This window comes from Nerophis lumbriciformis, linkage group LG03, assembly GCF_033978685.3.
Source record: "Nerophis lumbriciformis linkage group LG03, RoL_Nlum_v2.1, whole genome shotgun sequence".
Lineage (NCBI taxonomy): Eukaryota > Metazoa > Chordata > Actinopteri > Syngnathiformes > Syngnathidae > Nerophis > Nerophis lumbriciformis.
In genome coordinates, this window is record NC_084550.2 from 35,773,906 (window position 1) to 35,800,344 (window position 26,439).

The window sequence follows — 26,439 nt, forward strand, 5'->3', positions numbered from 1 at the left end:
TTGCCCCAAAATGTCTGTCAAACACGAGAAAAGTGAACTTAACACTTTTGAATAGTTTTTACCTCCGTTTCTTACAGTTTGTTGAGTTAGCTCTGGATTGATACGTGGACATGACAAAGGAGGTATTTGATACCTAGAAGAGTTTACATGTTGTGTTTTTTTGTTCAAACCCAGAAAGACTTTGACTTAAAAGTTTAATCCTGGCTTTGTAGATACACTGAGACAAAGTCTAAGCTCATGGTGTTTTTGAAGCTGCACCAATTTCCTCAGAATTTTCAACAAACTTGAAGTGTTTTGTCCAGAGGATTAATTGTGATTTGTACGTTTTCAGAATGTGCTTGTTCTATTCTTGGTCAAAGTAAAACAAAGAAAACAACCTGGAGTTTATTATTTTTAAGTTATCATGCCATGATTTTACCATTAAGGCCCACTTGGGAATAGATTTTCCTCCATGTGGCCCCTGAGCTAAAATAACTTTGACACCCCTGTTCTATACGATAAGATATACACATCCCATCAGTCAGCATCCCAGTGACAGCAGACATTGCATAGTAAGTGATTGTTTTATTATGTTTGTAGTTTGTATTTCCTGATTAGCACTTAGCAATGCTGATACATGATGCTTGCTTAGTGTTTCACTAAAGATTAATCTGGTTAGCACTCAGCTTCTAAAACTTTTAGGTCACCTGTGTCAAACTCAAGGCCCAGGGTCCAAATATGCCCGGCCACATCATTTTATAATGCCCCTGGAAGCAGAGGTGGGACCAAGTCATTGCTTTGCAAGTCACAAGTAAGTCTCATGTCTTTGCCCTCAAGTCTCGAGTCAAGTCCTGAGTCAAGAAAGGGAAGTCCAAAGTCAAGACTGGAAAGTCTCAAGTCAAGTCCCAAGTCCTGCATTTTGAGTTTCAAGTCCTTTCAAGTCCTTTTAACCACAGACTAATATATTTACACAGATTGTGTATGCTTTTAAAACGCTGTATTTATCTATTAAAACAAGTGCATTTGAAATTGCAGGAAAAAAAATAGTGCTGACATTGCACTTCATAATAGCACTATTAACCAGTCATTTTAAATATTTAACTCATTCCTTTACAGAATAAACACATTTGAAAAAACAAGTGGAACTGTACTTATTTGCACAAAAGTGTTAACATTGTATTTTCATGGCATATTGCATTGTAACTAGTTCCACAGCAGTTTCTATCCTGTACTTACCTTATCTCATTGATCTCATCTCATACTGTATGTGTGTTTATGTGTGCGTACACATGAAAAACATAACAAATACATGAACAAAACAATGAACAGAGTTGTACTTTTTAGATGTCAGGGCCCTAGTAGACGCAGCATTGGTTGCTGTGACGTGAGCAATTTGGCTGCCATCTTGAAGTGGTTGTATTTTATGAAAAGAATATTAGCACAGAGTTGAGAAGGAGCAAAGATCTTCAATATTTGTATGTGAAAATCACAAAGAAATCTTCTGGGGGAGGATGACGCCCCTACAGGGGTTTGGTTTACAAACTTTCAGCCCCACCTAAAACAAAATTCACCAGCCGCCACTGATTATGATGCATTCTCATTTTAGGCAAAGTATAAGACAATACTTTCTTATATGTATTCATTAATTTTGACTGAAAAAAATACATGGAATTGCATATCTTTCAAAATGTAATATTATCTAATAATGCAACACATATATTGTTTCATTTTTTTTTAATTTTTTTTTTTGTAAATACTTAAATATCTGCTTGACTTACGATTTTAAAGTAAGTTATCCAATATCCTTTAAATTGTACACTGTAAAAATGACAATAGATTTTACGATAAAATTCTGGTGACTACTTGTTTTACTGCAAAAGCATACTATTTACTACTGTAAAGGGAAAAACAATACCATTGTTTTTTACAGTAAAATATCTGGAAACTGAGCTGCCAGTAAAAGAAAAATAAGGTACTGTTTTTCAATATACAGTAATACACTCTAAAAACAACAGCATAAAAAAATGGTAGCTCGGTTGCCAGAATTTTACCGTATAAAAACAGTATAAAGAAAATTGCAAATTTAATAATAAAATCTTGGCGACCTGGTGGCCAGTTTTTTACTGCAAAATCTACAGAAACTTTTTTTATGTAGATTTTATAGTATTCACTGTTCCAAGGGCATCCATAATTGCGATGTGGCCTTCATTGAAAATGAGCTCGACACCCCTATTTTAAGGTCATCCTCCTTATATTCAGGCTCAAAAATATAAGGTTTGCATCCCTGCCATAAATGAAGGGTGTCCAAAGTACTTTTTTTTTGTTTTAGCCCAAGGCACATTCTAAAAGAAAATACTATTGAACAAAAGAAAAGGAGAAAATCCAGCAAAAGAGGGAGATCAAAAAATGTATAGTTGAAATAATAATACTGGTAACATGAATAGTGTATACACTGTAGATTTTGTCACCTATAAAACATATGCAGGCTGATTTTTGTTTTTTTAAATGAATATAACTTTTTAGCATATGTACATAGGTCGATTATATCCTGTTTATCGAAATAAAGAAATATCTAAAAGCATCCATTTTTGGACACGCCTGCCATAAATCAGATTGACGCAACAAAAACTATAATCATAACTTTTGAGTGTCTTGCTGAATTGCCATGACATTTGGTACTGTACATACGTGTTGTGCCCATTGTTGTGCCGCGAGCGCTCCTTGGAGGGCCACAAAAAAATATCTGTTTCTCAGCGCAGCGGTACTCAGTTGTAATACACTTTTCCACCACTTGTGGCAGTAATGACAATCTCAAACAGAAGATTTCTGGAGTGTGGTGAAGCTGTATTTTCATTTGCACTTTAATTTAATTAACAGATTATTTAAGAGACATATCATTAGTATTTATATAGAATGTATTTAAAATGTATCTATTTTAGCACATTCATTAAATTGCCACAGTTTGATTTTTTTTTTTTCACAAATCTTTTTTTTTTTTTCATCAGTTTGATTGAGGATTCAGTCCTTCTCTCACTTAATTGATGGAATTCATCTTTTTATTATATTTGATTAGTATTTATTTTTGTAATTTGCCTGACCTAAACCTTGATAATAATCTTTGTGATTACCAAAGGTTTTGATATCATTTGACATTGTGTATCTCGTTAAAGGGGAACATTATCACAATTTCAGAATGGTTAAAACCATTAAAAATCAGTTCCCAGTGGCTTAATTTTTTTTTTCGAAGTTTTTTTCAAAATTTTACCCATCACGCAATATCCCTAAAAAAAGCTTCGGAGTGCCTGATTTTAACCATCGTTATAAACACCCGTCCATTTTCCTGTGACGTCACATAGTGAAGCCAACACAAACAAACATGGCGGAAAGAACATCAAGCTATAGCGACATTAGCTCGGATTCAGACTCGGATTTCAGCGGCTTAAGCGATTCAACAGATTACGAATGTATTGAAACGGATGGTTGTAGTGTGGAGGCAGGTAGCGAAAAACGAAATTAAAGAAGAAACTGAAGCTATTGAGCCATATCGGTTTGAACCGTATGCAAGCGAAACCGACGAAAACGACACGATAGCCAGCGACACGGGAGAAAGCGAGGACGAATTCGGCGATCGCCTTCTAACCAACGATTGGTATGTGTTTGTTTGGCATTAAAGGAAACTAACAAGTATGAACTAGGTTTACAGCATATGAAATACATTTGGCAACAACATGCACTTTGAGAGTGCAGACAGCCCAATTTTCATCAATTAATATATTCTGTAGACATACCCTCATGTCAGCAGGCCAGGGAAACTAGGGTTGATATTCTTCTCTTGAAGGTGTGAGCCAAGACATCCAGGGGGTTTAGCTCGCTCGTCTGCGGGAACAAACTGCCGCCATTGCTTGCCGTGCTACCGAGGTCCTTTGTCCCTGAATTGCTCACACACTCCGGCAGATTCAATGGGGGTCTGGCGGCAGATTTCTTTGACTTTATCGTTGGAAATGCATCTGCTTTGTGTGTCGCAGGATATCCACACATTCTTGCCATCTCAGTCGTAGCATAGCTTTCGTCGGTAAAGTGTGCGGAACAAACGTCCAATTTCTTGCCACTTTCGCATCTTTGGGCCACTGGTGCAACTTGAATCCGTCCCTGTTCGTGTTGTTACACCCTCCGACAACACACCGACGAGGCATGATGTCTCCAAGGTATGGAAAACAGTCGAAAAAACGGAAAGTAACAGCTGATTTGACTCGGTGTTTGAGAAAATGGCGGATTGCTTCCCGATGCGACGTCACGTTATCGCTCCGAGAGCGAATATTAGAAAAGCGTTTAATTCGCCAAAATTCACCCATTTAGAGTTCGGAAATCGGTTAAAAAAATATATGGTCTTTTTTCTGCAACATCAAGGTATATATTGACGCTTACATATGTCTGGTGATAATGTTCCCTTTTAAACTGTAAGGAGGTTAGATATAATTATTGAATACAAGTAACATCAAGAGTAGGATAATTAATTAAATGGACCGGGCCCTTTTGTAGTGGAAAAGTTGGGCCCCGGGCCCTTTTGTAGTGGAAAAATTGGGCTCCGAGGTCTAAAAGGTTGCAAACCCCTGCTGTACCTGACAAACACGTGTAGCAAATTTGAGCAGGATTGGTGTAAAAACATGGCCAATCGTGTTGCAGGGGCTACTCATTTTTCTTATGATTATAAAACTTCTCTGGCATCTTTCTTAGGCATTTTGACTACACAAATTAAAATGTTTGTGCGAACAATTCAAAATCCATTGAGTAAGAAAACATCTTTTTTAAGAGCAGACTTAAGACACACCTTTTGATTTGGCTTTTTCCACATTTTTGATATTCTTATTGAAGTCATTCGTACTTTATTTATTATCTTATTAGTTATGCAAGATTTTATTTAGTTCTTTTTATTTATTATATATTTACTGTATATATATATATTTTATCTCCATATGTTTTACATGTATTTTACCCTTTATTCCTATACTCATGGTCCTTACTGTTTTACATGTTTTATTATTTTTACTTTCCAGCGTTCCTCAGAGGTAGCCATCTGCATCAGGAGTTTATATCGGCCATGTTTGGCGGGGCCCTTAGTCTGATGGCTCCTGTGATAGTGTTTACTCACCTGGCTCCTCTGTACTCAGCCATGCATTCATACGTTCATACAGTATATGTTCATATGCATGTGTGTGTGTGTGCGTGCGTGCATGCGTGTGTGTGTGTGTTAGATGGGGATGGGGGTCATCAGCGTGTTGCTTTGAAGTCTGTAAAGCACTTTGTGTTACATTTCTTTGACGTATGAAAAGCGCTTTATGAATAAAGTTTGATCAAATTATTGATCGATTGATCTACAAAACCCAAAACCAGTGAAATTGGCATGTTGTGTAAATTGTAAATAAAAACAAAATACAATGATATGCAAATCCTTTTCAACCTATATTCAATTGAACACACTGCAAAGACAAGATATTTAACGTCCGAACTGGTAAACTTTGTTATTTTTTGCCAATATTAGATCATTTGGAATTTGATGCCTGCAATATGTTTCAAAAAAGCTGGCACAAGTGGCAAAAAAGACTGAGAAAGTTGAGGAATGCCCATCAAACACTTCTTTTGAACATCCGACACGACATCAGTGTGTAAAGGATATCACCACATGGGCTCAGAAACACTTCAGAAAACCACTGTCAGTAACAGTACAGTTTGTCGCTACATCTGTAAGTGCAAGTTAATACTCCACTATGCAAAGCAAAAGCCATTTATCAACAACTCCCAGAAACGCCACCGGCTTTTCTGGGCCCGAGCTCATCTAAGATGGACTGATGCAAAGTGGAAAAGTGTTGTGTGGTCTGACGAGTCCACATTTCCAATCTTTTGTGGAAACTGTGGATGTCGTGACCAAAGAGGAAAAAAAACATCTGGACTGTTATAGGCGCAAAGTTCAAAAGACAGCATTTGTGATGGTATGGGGGTGTATTAGTGCGCAAGGCATGGGTAACTTACACATCTGTGAAGGCACCATTAATGCTGAAAGGTACAAACAGGTTTTGGAGCAACATATGTTCTCATCCAAGCAACGTCTTTTTCATTGACGCCCCTGCTTATTTGAGCAAGACAATGCCAAGCCACATTCTGTACGTGTTACAACAGTGTGGCTTCGTAGTAAAAGAATGTGGGCAAGAGACTGGCCTGCCTGTAGTCCAGACCTGTCTCCCATTGAAAATGTGTAGCACATTATGATGCGTAAAATACCACAACGGATACCCTGGACTGTTGAACAACTTAAACTGTACATCAAGCAAGAATGGAAAATAATTCCACCTGAAAAGCTTAAAAAATGTGTCTCCTCAGTTCCCAAACGTTTACTGAGTGTTGTTAAAAGGAAAGGCCATGTAACACAGTGGTAAAATTGTCCCTGTGCCAACTTTTTTGCAATGTGTTGCTGCCATTAAATTCTAAGTTAATGATTATTTGCATTAAAAAATAATGCAAATAATCAATTGAATATAAGTTGAAAGGATTTGCAAATCATCGTTTTCTGTAACACAGTGGTAAAAATGCTCCTGTGTCAACTTTTTTGCAACATGTTGCTGCCATTAAATTCTAAGGTAATGATTATTTGCAAAAAATATATGTTTCTCAGTTCGAACATTAGATATGTTGTCTCTACAGTCTATTCAATTAAATATAAGTTGAAAAAGATTTGCAAATCATTGTATTCTGTTTTTATTTACGGTTTACACATCTTGCCAACTTCACTGGTTTTGGGTTTTGTATATGTAATGTTTTATACAATAAATAAATATATAAATACATGTTTTTGTCCTTAGGTTTTTTTCATATCAAGCAAGGTGTCCGAAAAACAACAACACTCTGCACTTGGAATATAACTGGTGTAAAAAACAATAATATGATCAATAATCCCTGAGCCACCTTTGCCGTGCCCTTTGAGACGTTTTAACTAATTAATTTCCTATTTTTAATTTGTTGAATGAATTTCTAGATAGAGCCAGCACAATGGTCTCCAAGGAGATGGGAGGCTATAAATGCTGCTAGGTGGACTATTGAAGAGTTTATTAACGACACAAGCAGCGTGCCATCCGCTTCCTCAGGTGAGATTAGCTTTGGTGCCTTATAAGAGGTTCTCTGTTGGTTTTAGCTTCATTAGATGTTGGACTAATCACTTGTTGTTGGTTTGAACCTGCCATGTGGAGAGTGTTTCTAACAGCTTCTGTGTCGCTCCAGGTGTCGGTGGCATGGACCTGTGTGTGACCGTCAAAGGCGTCTCTTTCCTCTTGCAGACAGGTATGGGCATCCTGGGGAACATCATGGTCCTGCTGGCCTGCGCCCACATCATCCTCGCCGAGCCCAAGCTGCTTCCTGTGGACATGATCCTGTGCCACCTAGCCTTTGCCAACCTCGTGCTCCTGCTGACCCGCGGCGTCCCCCAGACCATGACGGTGTTCGGCCTCACTAACCTGCTCAATGACGCGAGCTGCAAGGTGGTCATTTACAGCTACCGCATCAGCCGGGCGTTGTCCGTGTGCCTCACCTGCATGCTCAGTGTGTTCCAGGCAGTGACCGTTGCCCCTGCTGGGCCAGGCTTGTCAAGACTGAAGCCTGCTCTTCTTTCCCTGGTCCTCCCCACCTTTGCCGGACTCTGGTTACTCAACATGGCCATATGCATCGCAGCCCCTTTCTTCTCCATAGCTCCACGCAATGGCACTGTCCCCGCCTACACGCTCAACCTGGGCTTCTGTCATGTGGACTTCAGGGACAACCTGTCCTACGTCGTCAACGGGGTCGCTGTGTCCGGGAGGGATTTTGCCTTCGTGGCCCTGATGGTGGCCTCCAGCGGTTACATCCTGCTGCTGCTCCACCGCCACAGCCGCCAGGTGAGAGCAATCCATCGCTCCCAAGGCAGCGGGGCCGAGACCCGAGCAGCAAAGACGGTGGTTACCCTGGTGGTCCTGTACGTCTTTTTCTTTGGGATCGATAACGTGGTCTGGATCTACATGCTGACCGAGGACAAGGTGTCCCCGGTGGTGGCTGACATGAGAGTGTTCTTCTCCTCCTGCTATGCTTTCCTCAGCCCGTACTTCATCATCTCTTCAAACAAAAAAGTCAAGGCCAAAGTTCTGTGTGCAGCCGAGCAAGACCGACCACAGTCAATGGACACTCAGGAAACATATGATAAATGACTTTCTTTTTCTTGACAGACTTTTACCACTTATCAACTTTTACCACTTATTCCTTATACGTCATAGTTATAATTATATGCATAATAAACACAAATCCACAACGTCTGGCCTATTTGAAGGTTGAGTCAATGCAACTCTAATATCCTATGATATCATCCATAAGGTTGACGATATAAATGTCAAAGTTAAATCAAAACTTGTGATTATTTTCATAAATAGGAGAGAGATGGGCACATTCATGTTGTATCATACTTCTGTCTGATTGGTCAGTATAATAGCTTAACGCTTTATAATGCATAATATTTATAAATGTCCTCATTTTTGTCTGTCAGGCGACCAATCTCTCCAGGCTTGCCAAGTGTGTTTAGAAAAATAAACTACAACACAGAAATGTAGTATAAATTAGTTAAATAAGTTCATAGTTGTTCTTTACCACCGTGTATCAACCGTGGCTCTCGGTCATGTGTTGGTTGGTCAGCGACTAATCTGCCTGACAGTTACAAACCAGGGCTAACTAAATGCCGACAGTTGAACAAACCCGGAAAAGGAGAGCGGAAGATTTAGTGTATCGTAAAAAGTCAACTTCGCCGTGGAATGCCTGAAATTGACACAATTATGCTTATTTTGTTATATGTGTAGGACTTTTACCTAATTTGGTCATTTTTCACGTCGACGAAGTTGAAGGTGAAGCGCGAAAAGACATTGCTAGAGCACTGGAATGACAGCGACTTTAACCACTGAAAAACAACCGTGGTATAAATACCTAGCATCTCCCGAAATGTGGCAGATTTGCAACTTATATCAGGTAAGTTTGACTATTGGCCTGCTAGTTAATAGGTAAATGTCTTCCGGTTACTTGTTGCATAGTCATTTTCTAGCACTTTGCTATAACTTTACAACAAAATAGCCTCTCAGACATATTTGGTTCATCCCACCAATTGTTTGGTTTAGTGATGTTGTTTCTGCCCCCAGCTTCCATGTGTTCTCTGTGAAATGAGCTGACTCTGGATCAGTGGTTCGAGCACCGAAACACAATGACCAGAATATCCTGGTATCAAGAGAAGGTACAGTATGGTCACATGAGCAGGTGCATGTTTGGAGTAGCTATTTAAGGCCCAGGGTAGTACAAATTCATTAGAAAAATGTGTCAATAATTAGTAATTTATATGAAGTAAAATGTTATTACCGCCACAGATCGGAGCCTACGATCAACAAGTATGGGAGAAGTCGTTGGCGCAGACAGACTTAAATGTAAGACAACATTAATTGTGCAAAGAGTGAATGTGTTTGTCTTTCTGTATCCGAGTAACCTTTGTCTCTCATCTAGGGTCTCAACAGCAAACCCAGGAAGACTGGTCACATCAAACCAGACCTCATTGATGTCGACTTAGTAAGAGGTGAGCGTTTCCTGTGCATCGTGTGACCAACAAGGGGATAAATTGTTATATTTGAAGCCGAATTGCTCTCCTTGCAGGGTCCACGTTCAGCAAAGCCAAGCCAGCGTTTCCATGGACGGCGTTGACGCGCAAGGGTCTCGTCCGAGTGCTGCTGTTCCCGTTCTTCTTCCCGTGGTGGATCCAGGTCACCTCCAAGTCCATCTCTTTGTGTATTTTGGTGCTCTACTTCATGCAAGGTTAGCCGCCTCCTGTAGGAATCACTAAGGCCATGTCCACAGGAACACAGATACTTGATCAGGCAGGTTTAAATGCCTGAGAAAACACGGAAATACGTGTTTTTAAAACGTTAATTTTTTGCGTCAAAATGTCACTTCCGTGTTTTGTTTATGAAATATTTTTTATTAATACGATTGAAACTAAATTTGCCTTAGCCGCAGATACTCGCTGTTCCTCTTGCCTCAACGCCACACTGATTTGCAGGATGAGGCACCCAAACAAGTGAGCTAGATAGCATCATATAGTTAGCTTACTTGTTGTCTTCTCCGTTCGCTCTCCAAGCCAATACTTGGACGGCTTTTTACTTGGCTTCTAATCCTCCATCCATCCATCCATTTTCTACCGCTTGTCCCTTTTTATTTGGATAATTACAATTCGAACATTGTCAGTTCCAAAAAAGTTGTAGTTCTAGATCAGTGGTTCTCAACCTTTTTTCAACAAGTACCACCTCAGAAAAAGCTAGGCTCTCCAAGTTCCACCATAATTATAAATCCACTTGGATTATAAATAATCCAAGTGGACTGTTAACAACCGACATCAGCGACCATCTGCCAGTCTTTACTATTTATGATGGGAACTACAGGAAGAAGAATATTGACAAAAAGACATTTCAAAGACTATGCACAGAGGAAGGAATGATTTCCTTCAGGAATGATCTGAGGAAACAAATTTGGGACAACGTATATAATGAAGATGATGTAGATGATGCATATGGGAATTTTGTTAACACCTTTCTTACACTCTATGATAAACATTGCCCATGGAAAGAACGTAGTAAGAAGCAAAAGAAAAACAACCAACCATGGATGACAAAAGGACTGAAAAATGCTCGTCACAAAAAAAACACATTGTATCGAATATTTATAACACAGAGATCTATAGAGGCAGAAAATAAGTATAAGAAATATAAAAACAAACTAATTGGTATACTACGAACATGTAAGAAGGAATACTACAGTCAATTATTAAACAAGAACAAAAACAACTTGAGAGCAACATGGGGCATCCTAAATAGCATAATTAAAAATGGTGCTAAGAAAGATTACCCCCAGTACTTTCTAGATGGAAATACAAAAAATGACAATATGAACCAAATAGCGGAACGTTTCAATGATTATTTTGTTAATATCGGAAAAAATCTGGATCAAAGAATTCCAAATGCAGATGATGGGTCAGTTGAGGCCTTGAGTGAGCTCATAGACAGAAATCCCAATTCCATGTTTCTTAAAAGTGTAACAAAAGAATAAATAATCAAAATTGTAAAAAATTGTAAATCCAAGACCTCAACCGACTGTCATGGAATAGATATGGTAACGATAAAAAAGGTTATACAAGACATTTCAGAACCTCTGACATATATCACCAATGTATCATTTTTAACCGGTAAATTCCCTGATATAATGAAAATTGCAAAAGTCGTACCAATTTATAAGAATGGAGACGTACACCAGTTTACTAACTACAGACCAGTTTCATTACTTCCACAATTCTCCAAAATCTTGGAAAAATTATTCAATAGTCGATTAGATTTATTTATTAACAAAAGTGGGACGCTTGTGGAGAACCAATATGGATTCCGAGCAAATATCTCAACATCAATAGCACTAACCAAAATAACAGAGGAAATTACCAATGCAATAGATGGTAAAGAATGTGCGGTCGCAGTATTCATGGACTTAACAAAAGCATTTGACACAATTAATCATGATATTTTAATACGAAAATTAGAACGATATGGCATCAGAGGTTTGGTATTGAATTGGGTAAGAGGTTATTTAACCAACAGGAAGCAATATGTAAATATGGGTGAAAATATGTCAACACGGCTAGATATATCCTGTGGTGTACCCCAGGGGTCAATACTGGGACCAAGATTGTTCAATCTTTATATAAACGACATTTGTAAGGTTACGAAGGACTTAAAGTTGGTTTTATTTGCAGACGACACAACTGCTTTCTGTTCAGGAGAGAGCACACAGAAGATAATACAAATAATAACAGAAGAAATGAACAAATTAAAAAGATGGTTTGGGTGTACCCCGCCTTCCGCCCGATTGTAGCTGAGATAGGCTCCAGCGCCCCCCGCGACCCTAAAGGGAATAAGCGGTAGAAAATGGATGGATGGATGGGGTTTGACAAAAACAGACTATCTTTGAATCTCAGTAAAACTAAAATAATGCTATTTGGTAATAGTAGAAAAGAGCATCATACACAAATACAAATAGACGAAGTAGACATAGAAAGGGTAAAAGAAACTAGATTTTTGGGAGTATTAATAGATGATCAAATGAACTGGAAATCTCATATACAAAACATACAACATAAGGTGGCAAAAAACATTTCAATAATGAATAAAGCAAAATATGTCCTGGGCCAAAAATCACTGCATATTCTCTACTGCTCGCTAGTGTTACCATATCTGAGTTATTGTGCAGAAATATGGGGAAATAACTACAAATGTGCGCTACATTCGCTAACCGTGTTACAAAAAGATCAGTTAGAATAATACATAATGTTGGATATAGAGAACACACAAACCCTTTATTTATTAAGTCAGAAATATTAAAGTTTGGTGATTTGGTAAAATTGCAAACAGCTAAAATGATGTACAAAGCAAACTATAACCTGCTACCAAAGAATGTACAACAATTCTTCTCAACTAAAGAGGAGAAATATAACCTTAGAGGAAAAAATAATTTAAAACATTTATATGCACGTACAACACTTAGAACTTTTAGCATATCAGTATGTGGAATTAAATTATGGAATGGATTAAGTAAAGAAGTTAAAAATTGTACTGATATGATCCAGTTTAAGAGGTTGTTCAAAATAATAGTGCTTACAGAGTACAAAAAAGAAGAATTATGAGAAATACTTTCAACCTTATTGAAAATAAGGTTGAAAGTATCTCAGTATGTTAATAATGACTGAATTAATTAATTAATTACATATTACAAAACTGTTGTATACTAATTCATAGATGTTCTTTTATTATATAAAAGGTCAGTAAATGATTCTATATATTTGTAAACGCTTGAAGTGAGAAAGGGGTAGGATTAAATAAGCTTTGCTTCTTCCTACTCCTTTTCGGGCATGATGTAAAATGAAATGATATAAAATTGTGTGATGTATTATGATGTAAGTGTGTTCATGTTCGAAATAAACTAAAGAAAGAAAGAAAGAAATTATCAACATTATGTTATGCTGGATCCTCTCTTACAATATTATATTACAATATTATGTTAGACCCACTCGACATCCATTGCATTCGGTCTCCCTAGAGGGGGGGGGGGGGGGGGGGGGTTACCCACATATGCGGTCCTCTCCAAGGTTTCTCATAGTCATTCACATCGACGTCCCACTGGGGTGAGTTTTTCCTTGCCCTTATGTGGGCTTTGTACCGAGGATGTCGTTGTGGCTTGTGCAGCCCTTTGAGACACTTGTGATTTAGGGCTATATAAATAAACATTGATTGATTGATTGATTGATTAAAATACAAGGCCTAATTATAATTATTAAATTTAAAACAAGGCAGAGGTCTTTTTAAACAAGTATATTTAATATTTTTGGCCACAGCAACATTACACAAATTATGAACAGTAACACTGTGTTTGAATATAGGAAAACAAAACACAACTTTAATTAAGTGATTCTTCAGCATACCACTCGATCAGGGGTCAGCAACCCAAAAAGTTGAAAGAGCCTTAAAGGACCAAAAATACAAAAAACAATACTGTCTGGAGCTGAAAATAATTAAAAGCCTTATATAAGTGTTATAATGAAGGCAACACATGATATAAGTGTCTATATTAGCTATATTAGCCTACTATAAAAATTACATTAAAAGTCTTATATAAGTGTTATTATGAAGGCAAAATGTGATGTAAGTGTGTTTATTAGCTACCGGTATATTAGCCTACTATCAGAATTACTTTAAAAGTCTTATATAAGTGTTATAATGAAGACAACACATGATGTAAGTGTCTATATTTAGTTATATTAGCCTACTATCAAAATGACTTTAAAAGTCTTATATAAGTGTTATAATAAAGACAACACATGATGTAAGTGTCTATATTAGTTATATTAGCCTACTATCAAAATGGCTTTAAAAGTCTTATATAAGTGTTATAATAAAGACAACACATGATGTGTCTATTTAGCTATATTAGCCTGCTATCAAAATTACTTTACAAGTCTTATATAAGTGTTATAATGAAGGCAACACATGATGTAAGTGCCTATATTAGCCTACTATCAAAATGACTTTAAAAGTATTATATAAGTGTTATAATGAAGACAACACATGATGTAAGTGGCTATATTAGCCTACTATCAAAATTACTTTAAAAGTCTTATATACGTGTTATAATGAAGGCAACACATGATGTAAGTGTCTATATTAGCTATATTAGCCTACTATCAAAATGACTTTAAAAGTCTTATATACGTGTTATAATGAAGACAACTCATGATGTAAGTGTCTATTAGTTATTTTAGCCTACTATCAAAATGTTTCGCAAGCTGACGCAAATCTTCGTTGACGGAAATGTTGAAATTTAATATTTATTTTACACATTTTTACAATATTTAAAAACATTAGTAAAACAGAGGCTTCTCAGTGGTTGAGATAACTTCTGGAAATCACTGGCGTAGAATGGTAAAAAGGCCGTCTTCTTGTAATGGATTTATTAGAATCTTTGCAAGCTGGGTAACGTTTGCTGTGGTCTGGAACAACATGGCAAACAAACAACTATCAGAAATGCAGCCAATATTACACACAGAGAGGTGGGAATCATTAACCTGAGTCTCGCCAGATCCTTGTAGTTCGCTGAGCTCCACACAAGGATCTGGGCTCGAGGGCATTGCAAACTCCTTCAAGATAGCAAAAAATAATGAACCAATCAGGATCGCCGGGAGGGATTTCCTAGATGTGACGTAGCGCCGAAGCAACTGTTTAATTCAAACAACAATGGCGGCACACAGCGAGGAGTCGTGTGCTGACATTGATTCTGCATATTTTCTTTGAACAAACGACACCGATCGTCTACTGACATTGCTGCGTTGTTTCAGTAAAAGTTCTCTAACTTTTCGCGCTGTCGTTATCCAATACGTCGGCTGTTCTGTTTTGGATTTCCCAGCGTCGCACTCATCAACGTCACGGGTTGATTTCGATGTGAGTGGTTGAAGTAGCACGTCATTCAAGATAACGGACAAGTGGTTTATCTAAACACATACAATTATTTTTTTACAAGGCCGCGCCTTCTGAAATACATCTCCTATTGAGAAGTCCCAGATCCTTGTGTGGAGCTCAGCGAACTACAAGGATCTGGCGAGAGTCAGGTTAGAGGATCATTGAGCACCTCGCGATTCGATTATGATTCAGGAGCTACGATTCGATTAAAAATCGATTATTGATGCATCTTTAATTAATGTGTATTGATGCAGTTTTAAATTTCTTTTCGTTTCACTAAATAAGCGTTTATCACGAGCAACTTTTGTAAACAGTGCATTTGTAATAAGAAACAGTTAAATTAATTCATATAACATTTATTAAAATAATGGAAATGTATGCAAAACTGGAACATAAGTGCCCGATAATAAAGGAGCTGGTCGGATCTCTCTGTGAGGTGGCTTGTTGCAGTCAGCCAAATTTTAGAACGGTCTTCATTACATTATTTAAAAATAAATAAATCGATTATTGATTATTGACATTTACTGATCGATTATGAAATTGTCCATGTCCGAATTGCGATGCATATAAAAATCTAATAATGTTTTCCCCCGCCACTAGTTATGAGACATGCAAATATACATTAAATACACAGAGGACATAAATAAAGGAAATTAAATGAGCTCAACTATACCTACAATTGAGACATAATGATGGCATGTTAGCATCGATTAGCTTGTAGTCATGCACTGACCAAATATGCCTGATTTGCACTCCAACAAGTCAATAACTTCAACATAGCTCACCTTTGTGCATTCACGCACAGTATAAAATGTGTGGTGGACAAAATGAGACAAAGGAGTGGCACAAAAAACACGTCTTTCTGTGGCAGCGTTGGAGAAAGTTATACATGTAAACAAACTGTTGCTTCACAGTCCACACAACTACTGTGTTTCAAAGACCGCCGAAATGTATAGGACAAAACTAAACTCGCCAAATACTCTCATCAGTGAAGTATAAATAGAATTTCAGGGCGCTTTTGTCTGCGTTTAGGCCTCATGTCCCACAAATGCATACTTTTGTCCTTTAAAAACACGCAGTTTTGTCAACACTGGCCAATGTGTAGAGTTGTGAAACTCTCTCCCCACGGCTCAAACGGAGATTTATACTCATCTGTTGACGTCACGGCTGTCATTGCCACAGTTAAATATATAGTAAACAACACAGCCAAATTGTATGTTTAAATGTAAACATACTGCTATTTTAACTCTACATAGATGAAAAGACATGTCAAAACAGGCTTTGAAAGACACTGTCAGCTGTTTTGGATAAGATCCCTGTTGGTCTTCTAGCTGATGGAACAACAGTATTTTTGCTTTGTGTCATAAGAGAAGTGCAACATTATCTCATGTTTTCAATCCTTATGTAACAGTTGTCTGTGAAGTTATTTACTTACGTGTGTTGGTTCCATTTGTGTAGATGGCGCCTGAGCAACTAAAACTAAAAAACCTTATGTGTCCTGGTGTGTACTAATGTTAAAGACAATGCATCATGAATCAATTTAAGTGGACCCCGACTTAAACAAGTTGAAAAACTTATTCGGGTGTTACCATTTAGTGGTCAATTGTACGGAATATGTACTTCACTGTGCAACCTACTAATAAAAGTCTCAATCAATCAATCAATCAGCACATTTTATTGCACATGTAATATATAACTATATTTATGATTAAATGTTATTCATCCGCGAGAGTTCTGCAGCACGTTTAGGCACTTAAAAAAAGATTCATAATGTTCCCAGGGTTCTGTGTAATTAGCATAATTTATATGGATGGCTCAAAAAATGTATACCGGTACATACATTTAAAACAAATGTGTTATTAATTAGTATTAACATGTATTTTTTTTATCGGTTTGCCATATTATCAATTGTTGCTTTTTGTACAATGTACTTTGTTGACATTTTTTCAAGTGTTTACAGACTTTTAATGACTTTTTATTTTCATTAAAAAAAACTAGCAATAAATATAGCATCTTTTTCTTAATATTTGCACATTTTGTGTATGGCTGGCTGTCTGCGGGTATATTTGTTATATATATATATATATATATATTTATATTTATAAAAAAAAAAATATATAAATATATATATATATATATATATATATATATATATATATATATATATATATATATATATATATATATATATATATATATAAATCACATCCACATCACAGACATGCTGACAACGCTCCAGACAATGGCGTGTGTTTTGTTTACATCCGGTTTCGACAGCGCGGTTTTCGGTGATCAAATATTTTTTTCCGGAGGTCAAGTTTTTGCTACATCACTTGTCAATAGTGCGCAAAAAATAGGCTATTTATTTATCAATTGATACTGTAACGACCAGTTAATGTTAATGTTTTATGTTTGTGTGGTTTGAATTTGATGTTAGTGTCTGAAAGGTGATTGGCGGAGGATGAGGACGTATTGTTGTGGGTCCGGCGGGGAAACGAAGACTCAAGGATACGAAAGTGTTTTTATGGGAGGTAAAGCCTGTTGGAATTGTGCCGTTTGTTATCATAAGATTGGTAAAATAAGTTAAAAATAGCGTCAGACTTTGTGTGATCTTTTTGTGGGCTACAATATATTATTTTACTTTAATTCGTTTTCAAGTACAAAAAAAACCCCACATTCAATTACATTAAGGGGAAAACCCTGATGTCATTGTATGTTTAGTATATCAAAAGTAACATCACCAGAGGCGTAATGCCACCAAGTCAGCTATTACTGCTTTTCCAGGCTTCTGATTGGACACAATGTGCCTGACAGCTGGTATATGCGTCTGCATGTAGACAGAGACCGTTTTGAAATGATACTCGTGTGGATGGAAATCATTTTAACCCCAGACATGCGTTTTTGAGACTATCCGTGTTTATGTGGACATGGCCTAAAATGAAATAAGGTTACAAATGTGTGTGTGCCGCCCTCGATATGTAGAAATATCTTGACTTTACCCTAACACCTTTTCTTGATCAAACACTCTGAAAAACGTCTTCTTGTCCACAGGTTTATTGACCGTAAAAAGGGTAAAACTGAAAGCATACAAGCAGAAGGATGCTTACATTACAGACATGCACACACAGCCAATTACACACACAAGCATACTACAATAAAACATACATTGTGCTGTGTATTGAACTTAAATGGATAAATAAATGCCACAAAATATGTAATTTAAGTGCTCTACAGCAAACTAGCTTACTATGCTAACATTCACTTCACTGTATGAATTACGAAAATTAGCATGGCCATAAAACGTCCCAAATTACATCACAACCAACAAATACTACAACTCAATCAAATATTAGCAGACTACTCAACAATACATACCGATGATACTTTGTTTGGCATGAGATTCGAGCAGATGAAAACGTTTGCAATCGTCACCGAACTAGCTTAAAGTAGACTTGAAAGGAACTCCTTGTTGAGCCCTGTTAACATGGACATTACTGTAAACTAGGCAATGCTGCCTCCTGCTGTCTAAAGGAGGAAGTGCACCTCACTGTTGAATTCCAAACTGAACTTAAACACTGGTTTACATATATTATTAATAAATTCAACAAACAAGACAGAACACTCCCCGCCTGGCGGATTAAGCCGCCACTACCAAACTGTCCCAAAGGATACTACGGCTTCTCTGGTGCCATAAGCAGGATTGTCTCTGTGACTGGCCGCAGGAACACTTTGGTCCCATCCTTTCTGGAGACTTTTATCTCCACTTTGCGAACTCTGCCATCTTTGCTTGGGAAGACTTGTGTAATTAGTCCTAAAGGCCAATGGTTTCTCTTCAGTTGGTCATCTTTGAGGAGCACTACACTTCCAGGCAGGAGGTTAGGGTGGGGCGAATGCCATTTCCTTCGTGGCTGAAGTGTGGATAGGTATTGCTTCTTCCATTTGTCCCAAAAGGTTTGAGCCAAATGCTGGATTTGACGCCACTGTTGCTTGTGGAGATCTTTAACCCAGTCGCCTACGGGAGCAGTTGAAGGACTGACCTTTTGTGTGAGGAGTGTTGCTGGTGAGAGTATTTGGGGGTCATCTGGGTCGGTGGACACTGGTACAAGAGGTCTGGCATTGATGATGGCAGTCACCTCTGCCATAAGTGTGGAGAGACCCTCGTGGGTCAGCTTTGAGGTCCCAAGCTGCAGGAACATGGCGTCAAGGATCCTTCTTGCCACACCAATCATCCTCTCCCATGGCCCACCCATGTGAGATGCGTGAGGCACGTTGAACATCCATCTGCAATCTTGATCGGACAAAAACTTTTCTACAGATGTGTTATCAATGTTGGATGGAATCTTGAGCTCTTTGCATGCACTTATGAAGTTGGTGCCTCTATCGGACCGAATTAATTTCACTGGGCCCCTGATAGCAAGGAAACGCCTTAAGGCATTGATGAAACAGGACGTGTCTAGTGATTCAATTACCTCTATGTGCACGGCTCTGACACTCATACAGGTGAATAGTACGGCCCACCTTTTGTCTTGTGCAAGGCCACCTCGTGTACGACGTGCAGACACTGTCCAAGGTCCAAAGACGTCCAGCCCAACGTTGGTAAATGGAGGTTCAGTGGACAGGCGATCAACTAAAAAATCAGCCATCTTTTGAGTCTGAGGCAAAGCGCGAAGTTTGCGGCATTTAACACATCCATAGATCACACTGCTGACTCGTCTTTTACCACCAACAATCCAAAATCCAGCAGCTCTTAAAGCACCTTCAGTGAACAATCTGCCCTGGTGTTGTATTTTCTGATGGTAGTGCCTGACCAGAAGCGTGGAAATATGGTGCTTGCCAGGGATTATGAGAGGCGATTTCTCCTCCAAAGAGAGTTCCGCTTCTTTGATGCGACCCCCAATTCTTAGCAGACCATCGGCATCAATGAGAGGGTCTAAGGCTTTGAGATTATTGTCTTTGGACAGCCCTTTACCATTTTTGATGGAAGTATACTCTTGAGCATATATGTCTTCTTGAACTGCACGAATGATGGTTTTCTTAGCATGCGCAAGTTCCTCAACAGCATTTGCTGAGTGGCAATGATGCCAGCCTTTGCAGCCATTAGCTTTTACTGCAGGATTCTTTTGAAAGAGGCGAGCAATGTGAGTGAGACGAGCAATGGCATGGATCAATGAGCTCCAACTGGAGAACTTGGAGAAGCGTTGAGAACCCAGGTGTTTGATTACTGCAGTGGTGTTCAATGTTGAAACATGCGTGCGGACCTCTGTATCCAAAGAGGGGTCAGACAACTCAAAAGGGCCCTTTTCAAACTGGTCATTCTGAGCATTCTTCAGGAATGCTGGTCCACAAAGCCAGGTGGTACTGGACAGGTGTTTCGCTGACACAGACCTTGTGGCTATGTCTGCAGGGTTTGCTTCAGTGGAGACATGTTTCCATTGCTCAGGGTGAGAAAAGCTTCTTATCCGTTGAACTCGGTTGCTTACATACACGTAAAAACGTCTGGTGTCATTGCTGATGTAACCAAGAACGATTTTGCTGTCGCTGTAGAAAGTGATGTCAACCTCCATGTCCATCTCTGAGGTGATGAGCTCGGCAAGCTCCACCGCTAATACTGCAGAACAAAGCTCAAGTCTAGGGACAGTTTGTTCTGACAAGGGTGTAAGCTTGGCTTTTCCCATGAGAAAGCCCACGTGGTTGGTTCCATTTTTCTCTGTTAGTTTTAAGTATGCAACTGCTGCAATTGCCTTTGTGGAAGCATCACAAAAGATGATTATCTCTCTTTTTGACACCGCTGTAGGAGAGACCTGTGTGTAAACTCTTGGGATCTGGAGATTGCTGAGATCTTTCAATGAGCCACGCCACGTTGACCATGTCTCTTCCATTTCTTGAGGAAGAGGTGCATCCCAATCTCCGTTGTTCTCCATGAGCTCACGCAGGATCAGTTTGCCTTGTATGGTGACAGGGGCAAGAAATCCTAGGGGATCATAGATGCTGTTGACAGTTGACAAGACACCTCTGCGGGTGAAAGGCTTTTGTTCATCAGCTACTTGAAAGGTAAATGTGTCTGACATTAGATCCCAGTTAAGTCCTAGACTACGTTGCATAGGCAAGATATCTGAATTGAAGTCCAGGTCCTTTAAGTTGATGGCATGGTCCTGAGATGGGAATGCGTTCATAACTTCTCCTTTATTTGAGGCGATTTTGTGAAGCCTCAAGTTTGAGTCTGACAGAACCTCTCGCGTCCTCTTGAGCAGCTTCACTGCAGCTTCGATGGAGGGAAGTGACGTTAGCCCATCATCTACATAAAAGTCGCGGTTGACAAACTGCTTTACAACGGGCTCTGCATTTTTCACTGACTGTCTTAAACAGTAGATGGCCACTGCGGGAGAGGGACAATTTCCAAAGACATGGACCTTCATTCTGTATTCCATGATGTCTTCAGATGAGTTGTTGTTTCTGAACCATAAAAATCTGAGATAATTGCGGTCCTCTTCTCTGACTAAGAAACAGTGGTACATCTGCTGAATGTCTGCTGTTATGGCTACAGCTTCTTTGCGAAACCTGAGGAGTACTCCTATAAGGGTGTTGTTGAGGTCGGGTCCAGTTAACAGCACGTCGTTTAGTGACACACCATTGTATTGGGCGCTGGAGTCAAACACCACACGGATGTTCCCAGGTTTTTTCGGATGGTAGACACCGAAGGCCGGTAAATACCATCTTTCTTCGTTAGATGTGAGTGGAGGAGCTATTTCAGCATGTTCATTTTGAAAGATCTTTTCCATGAAGCTAAAAAAGTGCTCTTCCATCCCTGGTTTTCTTTCGAAGTTGCGTCTCAGAGAGGAAAAACGCTTCAAGGCTTGAACTTTGTTGTCAGGAAGCTTGTGCCTTGGAGTCTTAAATGGCAGCGGAGCTACCCAGCTGTTGGTTATGTCCTTTTTCAAACCCCTCTCCATGATTTGCAGGAAGGCGATGTCAGCAATGGATGGACCGACTTTGTTGTCATCTTTGGTCTGCTGAAACACCGTAGAGCCCTCGTCATCTTGCTTACATTTCTTTGTGAAGGTTACCTTTGAGTATTCAGGGCTTTGAAATTGGCCATGTCTCTCCTTAACTTGAAATACGTTAGGACAAGGTGTAAAGACTGTGGGACGCCTTTGTTCAGTCGTAATGGTGTTGAAGTTATTCACTGTGGTCGGCTTGTGAACACCTCCCAAGCATACATTTCCAACAATCACCCATCCCAGGTCAAGTTTTTGAGCATAGGGACCATCGCGTGGCCCATCAACCTGCTTGCGCACTTTGTGGACAGAGATGATGTCTCTCCCAAGGAGAAGCATGATGGATGCGTTAGGATCCAGCTCCGGGATGAGGTTAGCAACTGATTTGAGGTGAGTATGGTTGGCTGCAGCATTAGGTGTTGGGATTTCTGATCTGTTGTTAGGTAGATCATCACATTCCAGTAGGCTTGGTAAAGAGAGGCACACTTTTCCATCCATGGACTCAATTTTGTAGCCTGAAGCTCTTCTCCCAGTGGTTTCCGTCACTCCAGAGCAGGTTCGGAGTGTGTATGGAGATGAAGGATTTTGAATGTTGAAGATCTCAAAGAACTCTGAATGAGCAAGGGACTTGTTACTCTGCTCGTTGATGATTGCATAAACTTTCAGGGATTTCTCAGGACGGCCGCTAGGATATATTTTAACAAGGCAGATCTTTGAGCAGGATTTGTAGCTTTGATCGCCACCACATACATCTGTACATCGAGCACTGACCTCAGTTGAAGGTTCTGAGTCTTGCTCCCCGCCAAGCTGTGTCAAGGTGGTTGGGACCTGGATCCATGGTGCAGGTCCAGGATGAAGTGCAGAAATGTGCTTTGCGCTCTCACACTCAGTGCACTTAGTAATACATTTACAGTTTTTTGCTATATGTTGAGTGGATGTGCAACACTTAAAACATATGCCATTCTCTTTCAGGAATTCCTTGCGTTGTTCCAGCGGCATTGTACGGAAGGCCCTACATTTCTGGAGCATGTGAGGTTTTTTATGAATAGGGCATTGTTTCTCGGGATCATCAGCTTCAAAGTGTTGCTTGTCATTAATAGGAGGGGCAGTAGACTGGAAATCGATCTTATGAACTGAGACTTCTCTATTTTGGATCTGCTTCCATTGAACTTTGTCTGCTTTTGAGGTGTCAATTTGACCTGCAAACTTGAAGCCTGGGTCATTCCTAATTATAGCCTGTTCTCCAATGAAGTCAACAAAAACATAAAAGGGGGGAAATGTTACATTGTGTTGTAATTTATAGTTTGTGCCAACGTTGAGCCACTTTTCTTGAAGGTTGAATGGTAACTTTTGAACTAATGGGTTTATCCCACGCGCTGTGTCCAAATATGCAAGGCCAGGCAGGTCTCCATCTTCCTTGGCTGCCTCCAATTCTATGAGAAAATCACTCAACTCATGGAGCTTTGAATAGTCTCTGTTGATGATTTTAGGGAAGCTGTGGATCCGTTTAAACAGTGAATCCTCCACCATTTCGGGTGCGCCGTAACATGTTTCCAGTCTCTCCCATATCCTTTTTAGGCCTTTGTCTGGGGAGTTGACATGGACAGCCCTGATGCGTTTTGCGTGCTCAGCTGACTCCTTCCCCAGCCACGTGACCAACAAATCCATTTCTTCACTGGGCGTTATGTTGAGGTCTCTGACTGTGTTCACAAAGGACTGTTTCCATGCCCTGTAACTGCATGGCTGGTCGCTGAACTTTATCAGGCTCGTTGTGACTAGCTCACGGTGAGCTAGATATCTTGCGAAGTCTGCCACATTCCCTTGATCGTAGACAGGCTGACAAGGTGTAAGGCTGGACCTTGGATGCAAAGGAGAACTGTAGCTTGACTTGTAATCTTGGTGATTGTCTCGTATGTTGGTTGAAGATGGACTAGTGACTGATGTGACTTCTGGCTGTGAAGGTGTCGTCCTTTGTTGTAGGGTAGAAACAAAGCCAACTCTGTGTTTATTGTGCTCTGTCTGGAGATGTGAGTGTTGAATAGAGTTCACATCTGGTGGTTTATAATGTTGTGTTTCATTCCATGATGATGGCTGTTGGTGTGGTGATTCAACTTTTATTTGACTTTTCTCTTGGGCCTGAGTGGCTATGTATTCTTTTGTGCGCTCTAATGTGTCCACTGAATGTTCAAACAACTGTGAAGATAGGAGCTGCTTCGATCACTTCCTTCCACAGCGGCTTCCAAGACCTCCGCTTTGGCGAGTGCAGCTGCTGCGTCCTGCTCCAGTAAGAGCATGTCCATCTTAGCATCTAGTTGTGCTTTATCTACGTCCAGTTTTGCTTTTTCCACGTCCAGTTGTGCTTTTTCCACTTTGAGTGTCATTTCTTTTTGTGCAAAAGACAGACGTACTTTGGCTGCCTCTGCTTTTGCGCGTGCTCTGGTAGCTGCAGCCTCGGTGGAGGAAGCTTTTGACCTCGTTGAAGCATGTGAAGTGGTAGATTTTGTCCGTATTGAGCTTTCTGTGCAATCCATCATTTGTTCTTGTGTATGCTGTCTTATCTTCTGTGTTAAAGACATCGTTTTACTGTGCCGCCCTCGATATGTAGAAATATCTTGACTTTACCCTAACACCTTTTCTTGATCAAACACTCTGAAAAACGTCTTCTTGTCCACAGGTTTATTGACCGTAAAAAGGGTAAAACTGAAAGCATACAAGCAGAAGGATGCTTACATTACAGACATGCACACACACAAGCATACTACAATAAAACATACATTGTGCTGTGTATTGAACTTAAATGGATAAATAAATGCCACAAAATATGTAATTTAAGTGCTCTACAGCAAACTAGCTTACTATGCTAACATTCACTTCACTGTATGAATTACGAAAATTAGCATGGCCATAAAACGTCCCAAATTACATCACAACCAACAAATAATACAACTCAATCAAATATTAGCAGACTACTCAACAATACAGACCGATGATACTTTGTTTGGCATGAGATTCGAGCAGATGAAAACGTTTGCAATCGTCACCGAACTAGTTTAAAGTAGACTTGAAAGGAACTCCTTGTTGAGCCCTGTTAACATGGACATTACTGTAAACTAGGCAATGCTGCCTCCTGCTGTCTAAAGGAGGAAGTGCACCTCACTGTTGAATTCCAAACTGAACTTAAACACTGGTTTACATATCCATCCATCCATTTTCTACCGCTTATATATTATTAATAAATTCAACAAACAAGACAGAACAGTGTGTAAGGTGTGATATCCCAAAAATATTTTTTTACTGTTCCGCCAACACTTAAATTAAACCATTTCAGTGCCGAATATATCATGAAAACTTAATTTTAGCTTGTCTTATTTACTTTTCACTTTTGCAGCAAATTACTTTGATTACATTTATTATATGTGTATATATGTATGTATGTGTGTGTGTATATATATATATATATATATATATATATATATATATAAAGTTAAAGTACCAATGATTGTCACACACACACTAGGTGTGGTGAAATTTGTCCTCTGCATTTTTGGAAAATAGCTGTAACAAAATATTTATTGTTGTTGAAGCTGTGTGCTTTCCAACAGCAAAACAATGTGCTCAAAATTGAACGCTATTATATTTATAACAGCCTGTTAAGTGTATTTACAGTAATGAAGTGCCATAGGAAGACCTCCATCATTGTTTTTTTCTCCCCCTAGTGGCTGCAGTGTTGCTCTACATGGAGGTCCCCAGTGCCAGTGCCAGTGAGGTTTTCGGACCCATGTGTCTAATGCTGCTGCTTGGCACCGTGCATTGCCAGATTGTGTCCACTGAGTGCAGCAGGTGGCCACCGGCTTGTCCGGCCGCCAGCAATAGCAGCAGCTGCAGCAGCAGTCCGGCCCGCAGGAGGAGGCGAGTTACTCCGACGTCGCAAATAAAACCCCTTTATAGTCGTTTGTGTGCTGCATCCCCACCACCTCTTTTCCTGTCCCCTCAGGCCTAGGAAGGGCAGAGGCCAGAAGAAATCTGATGATAAGAATGACAGCCAGGACACGGAGCAGCGATGCTTGTCGCAGTTTGAGAAAATCCAGCAATTGAAGAGAAAAGATGAGATGAGGGTCAGCAGCCTGTAGAATATTGTCCTCAGCAAAAAAATGCACATTCAATTTCTAGCGTGTGCCAAATAGTGAACGAAGCTTAGAGCTAAAACCCTCATGTAAACAGGAAAATACGTTTGCAGGCCTCAAAATTTAATTTTTTAAGGTCAAGGCAAGTGTTGCCTTAAAGGAGAGCTCATATTTTAGGGCAGGTGCTCTAAAGCATGCATGCATGTGTGTGTGTGTGTGTGTATGTATATATATATATATATATATATA

General features: G+C 39.4%; 2 protein-coding genes across 4 annotated transcripts in view; both read left to right on the top strand.

Moving 5' to 3' along the window:
- Positions 1-7,080: 7,080 nt before the first annotated feature.
- On the top strand, positions 7,081-8,204 carry LOC133576048 (olfactory receptor class A-like protein 1). The gene is made up of 2 exons (XM_061929008.1): positions 7,081-7,115; positions 7,249-8,204. The coding sequence occupies exon 2, from the start codon at positions 7,260-7,262 to the stop codon at positions 8,202-8,204; it is 945 nt and encodes a 314-aa protein (XP_061784992.1). The 5' UTR covers positions 7,081-7,115; positions 7,249-7,259.
- A 545-nt stretch (positions 8,205-8,749) lies between these two features.
- The window catches only part of phtf1 (putative homeodomain transcription factor 1), a 46,982-nt gene continuing 29,292 nt past the window's right edge, over positions 8,750-26,439 (top strand). For all 3 annotated transcript variants that reach the window (XM_061937664.1, XM_061937666.1, XM_061937665.1), the window contains exons 1-7: positions 8,750-9,009; positions 9,177-9,268; positions 9,399-9,455; positions 9,532-9,601; positions 9,679-9,837; positions 25,783-25,975; positions 26,061-26,181. In XM_061937664.1, coding sequence (XP_061793648.1) covers positions 9,239-9,268; positions 9,399-9,455; positions 9,532-9,601; positions 9,679-9,837; positions 25,783-25,975; positions 26,061-26,181 — 630 coding nt within the window. In that variant the 5' untranslated portion in view covers positions 8,750-9,009; positions 9,177-9,238. The remainder of the gene's footprint in view (positions 9,010-9,176; positions 9,269-9,398; positions 9,456-9,531; positions 9,602-9,678; positions 9,838-25,782; positions 25,976-26,060; positions 26,182-26,439) is intronic.

What these genes read in the sequence shown, in the direction of transcription:
- LOC133576048 (XM_061929008.1), top strand. Translation starts at nt 7,260, where the DNA reads ATGGACCTGTGTGTGACCGTCAAAGGCGTCTCTTTCCTCTTGCAGACA.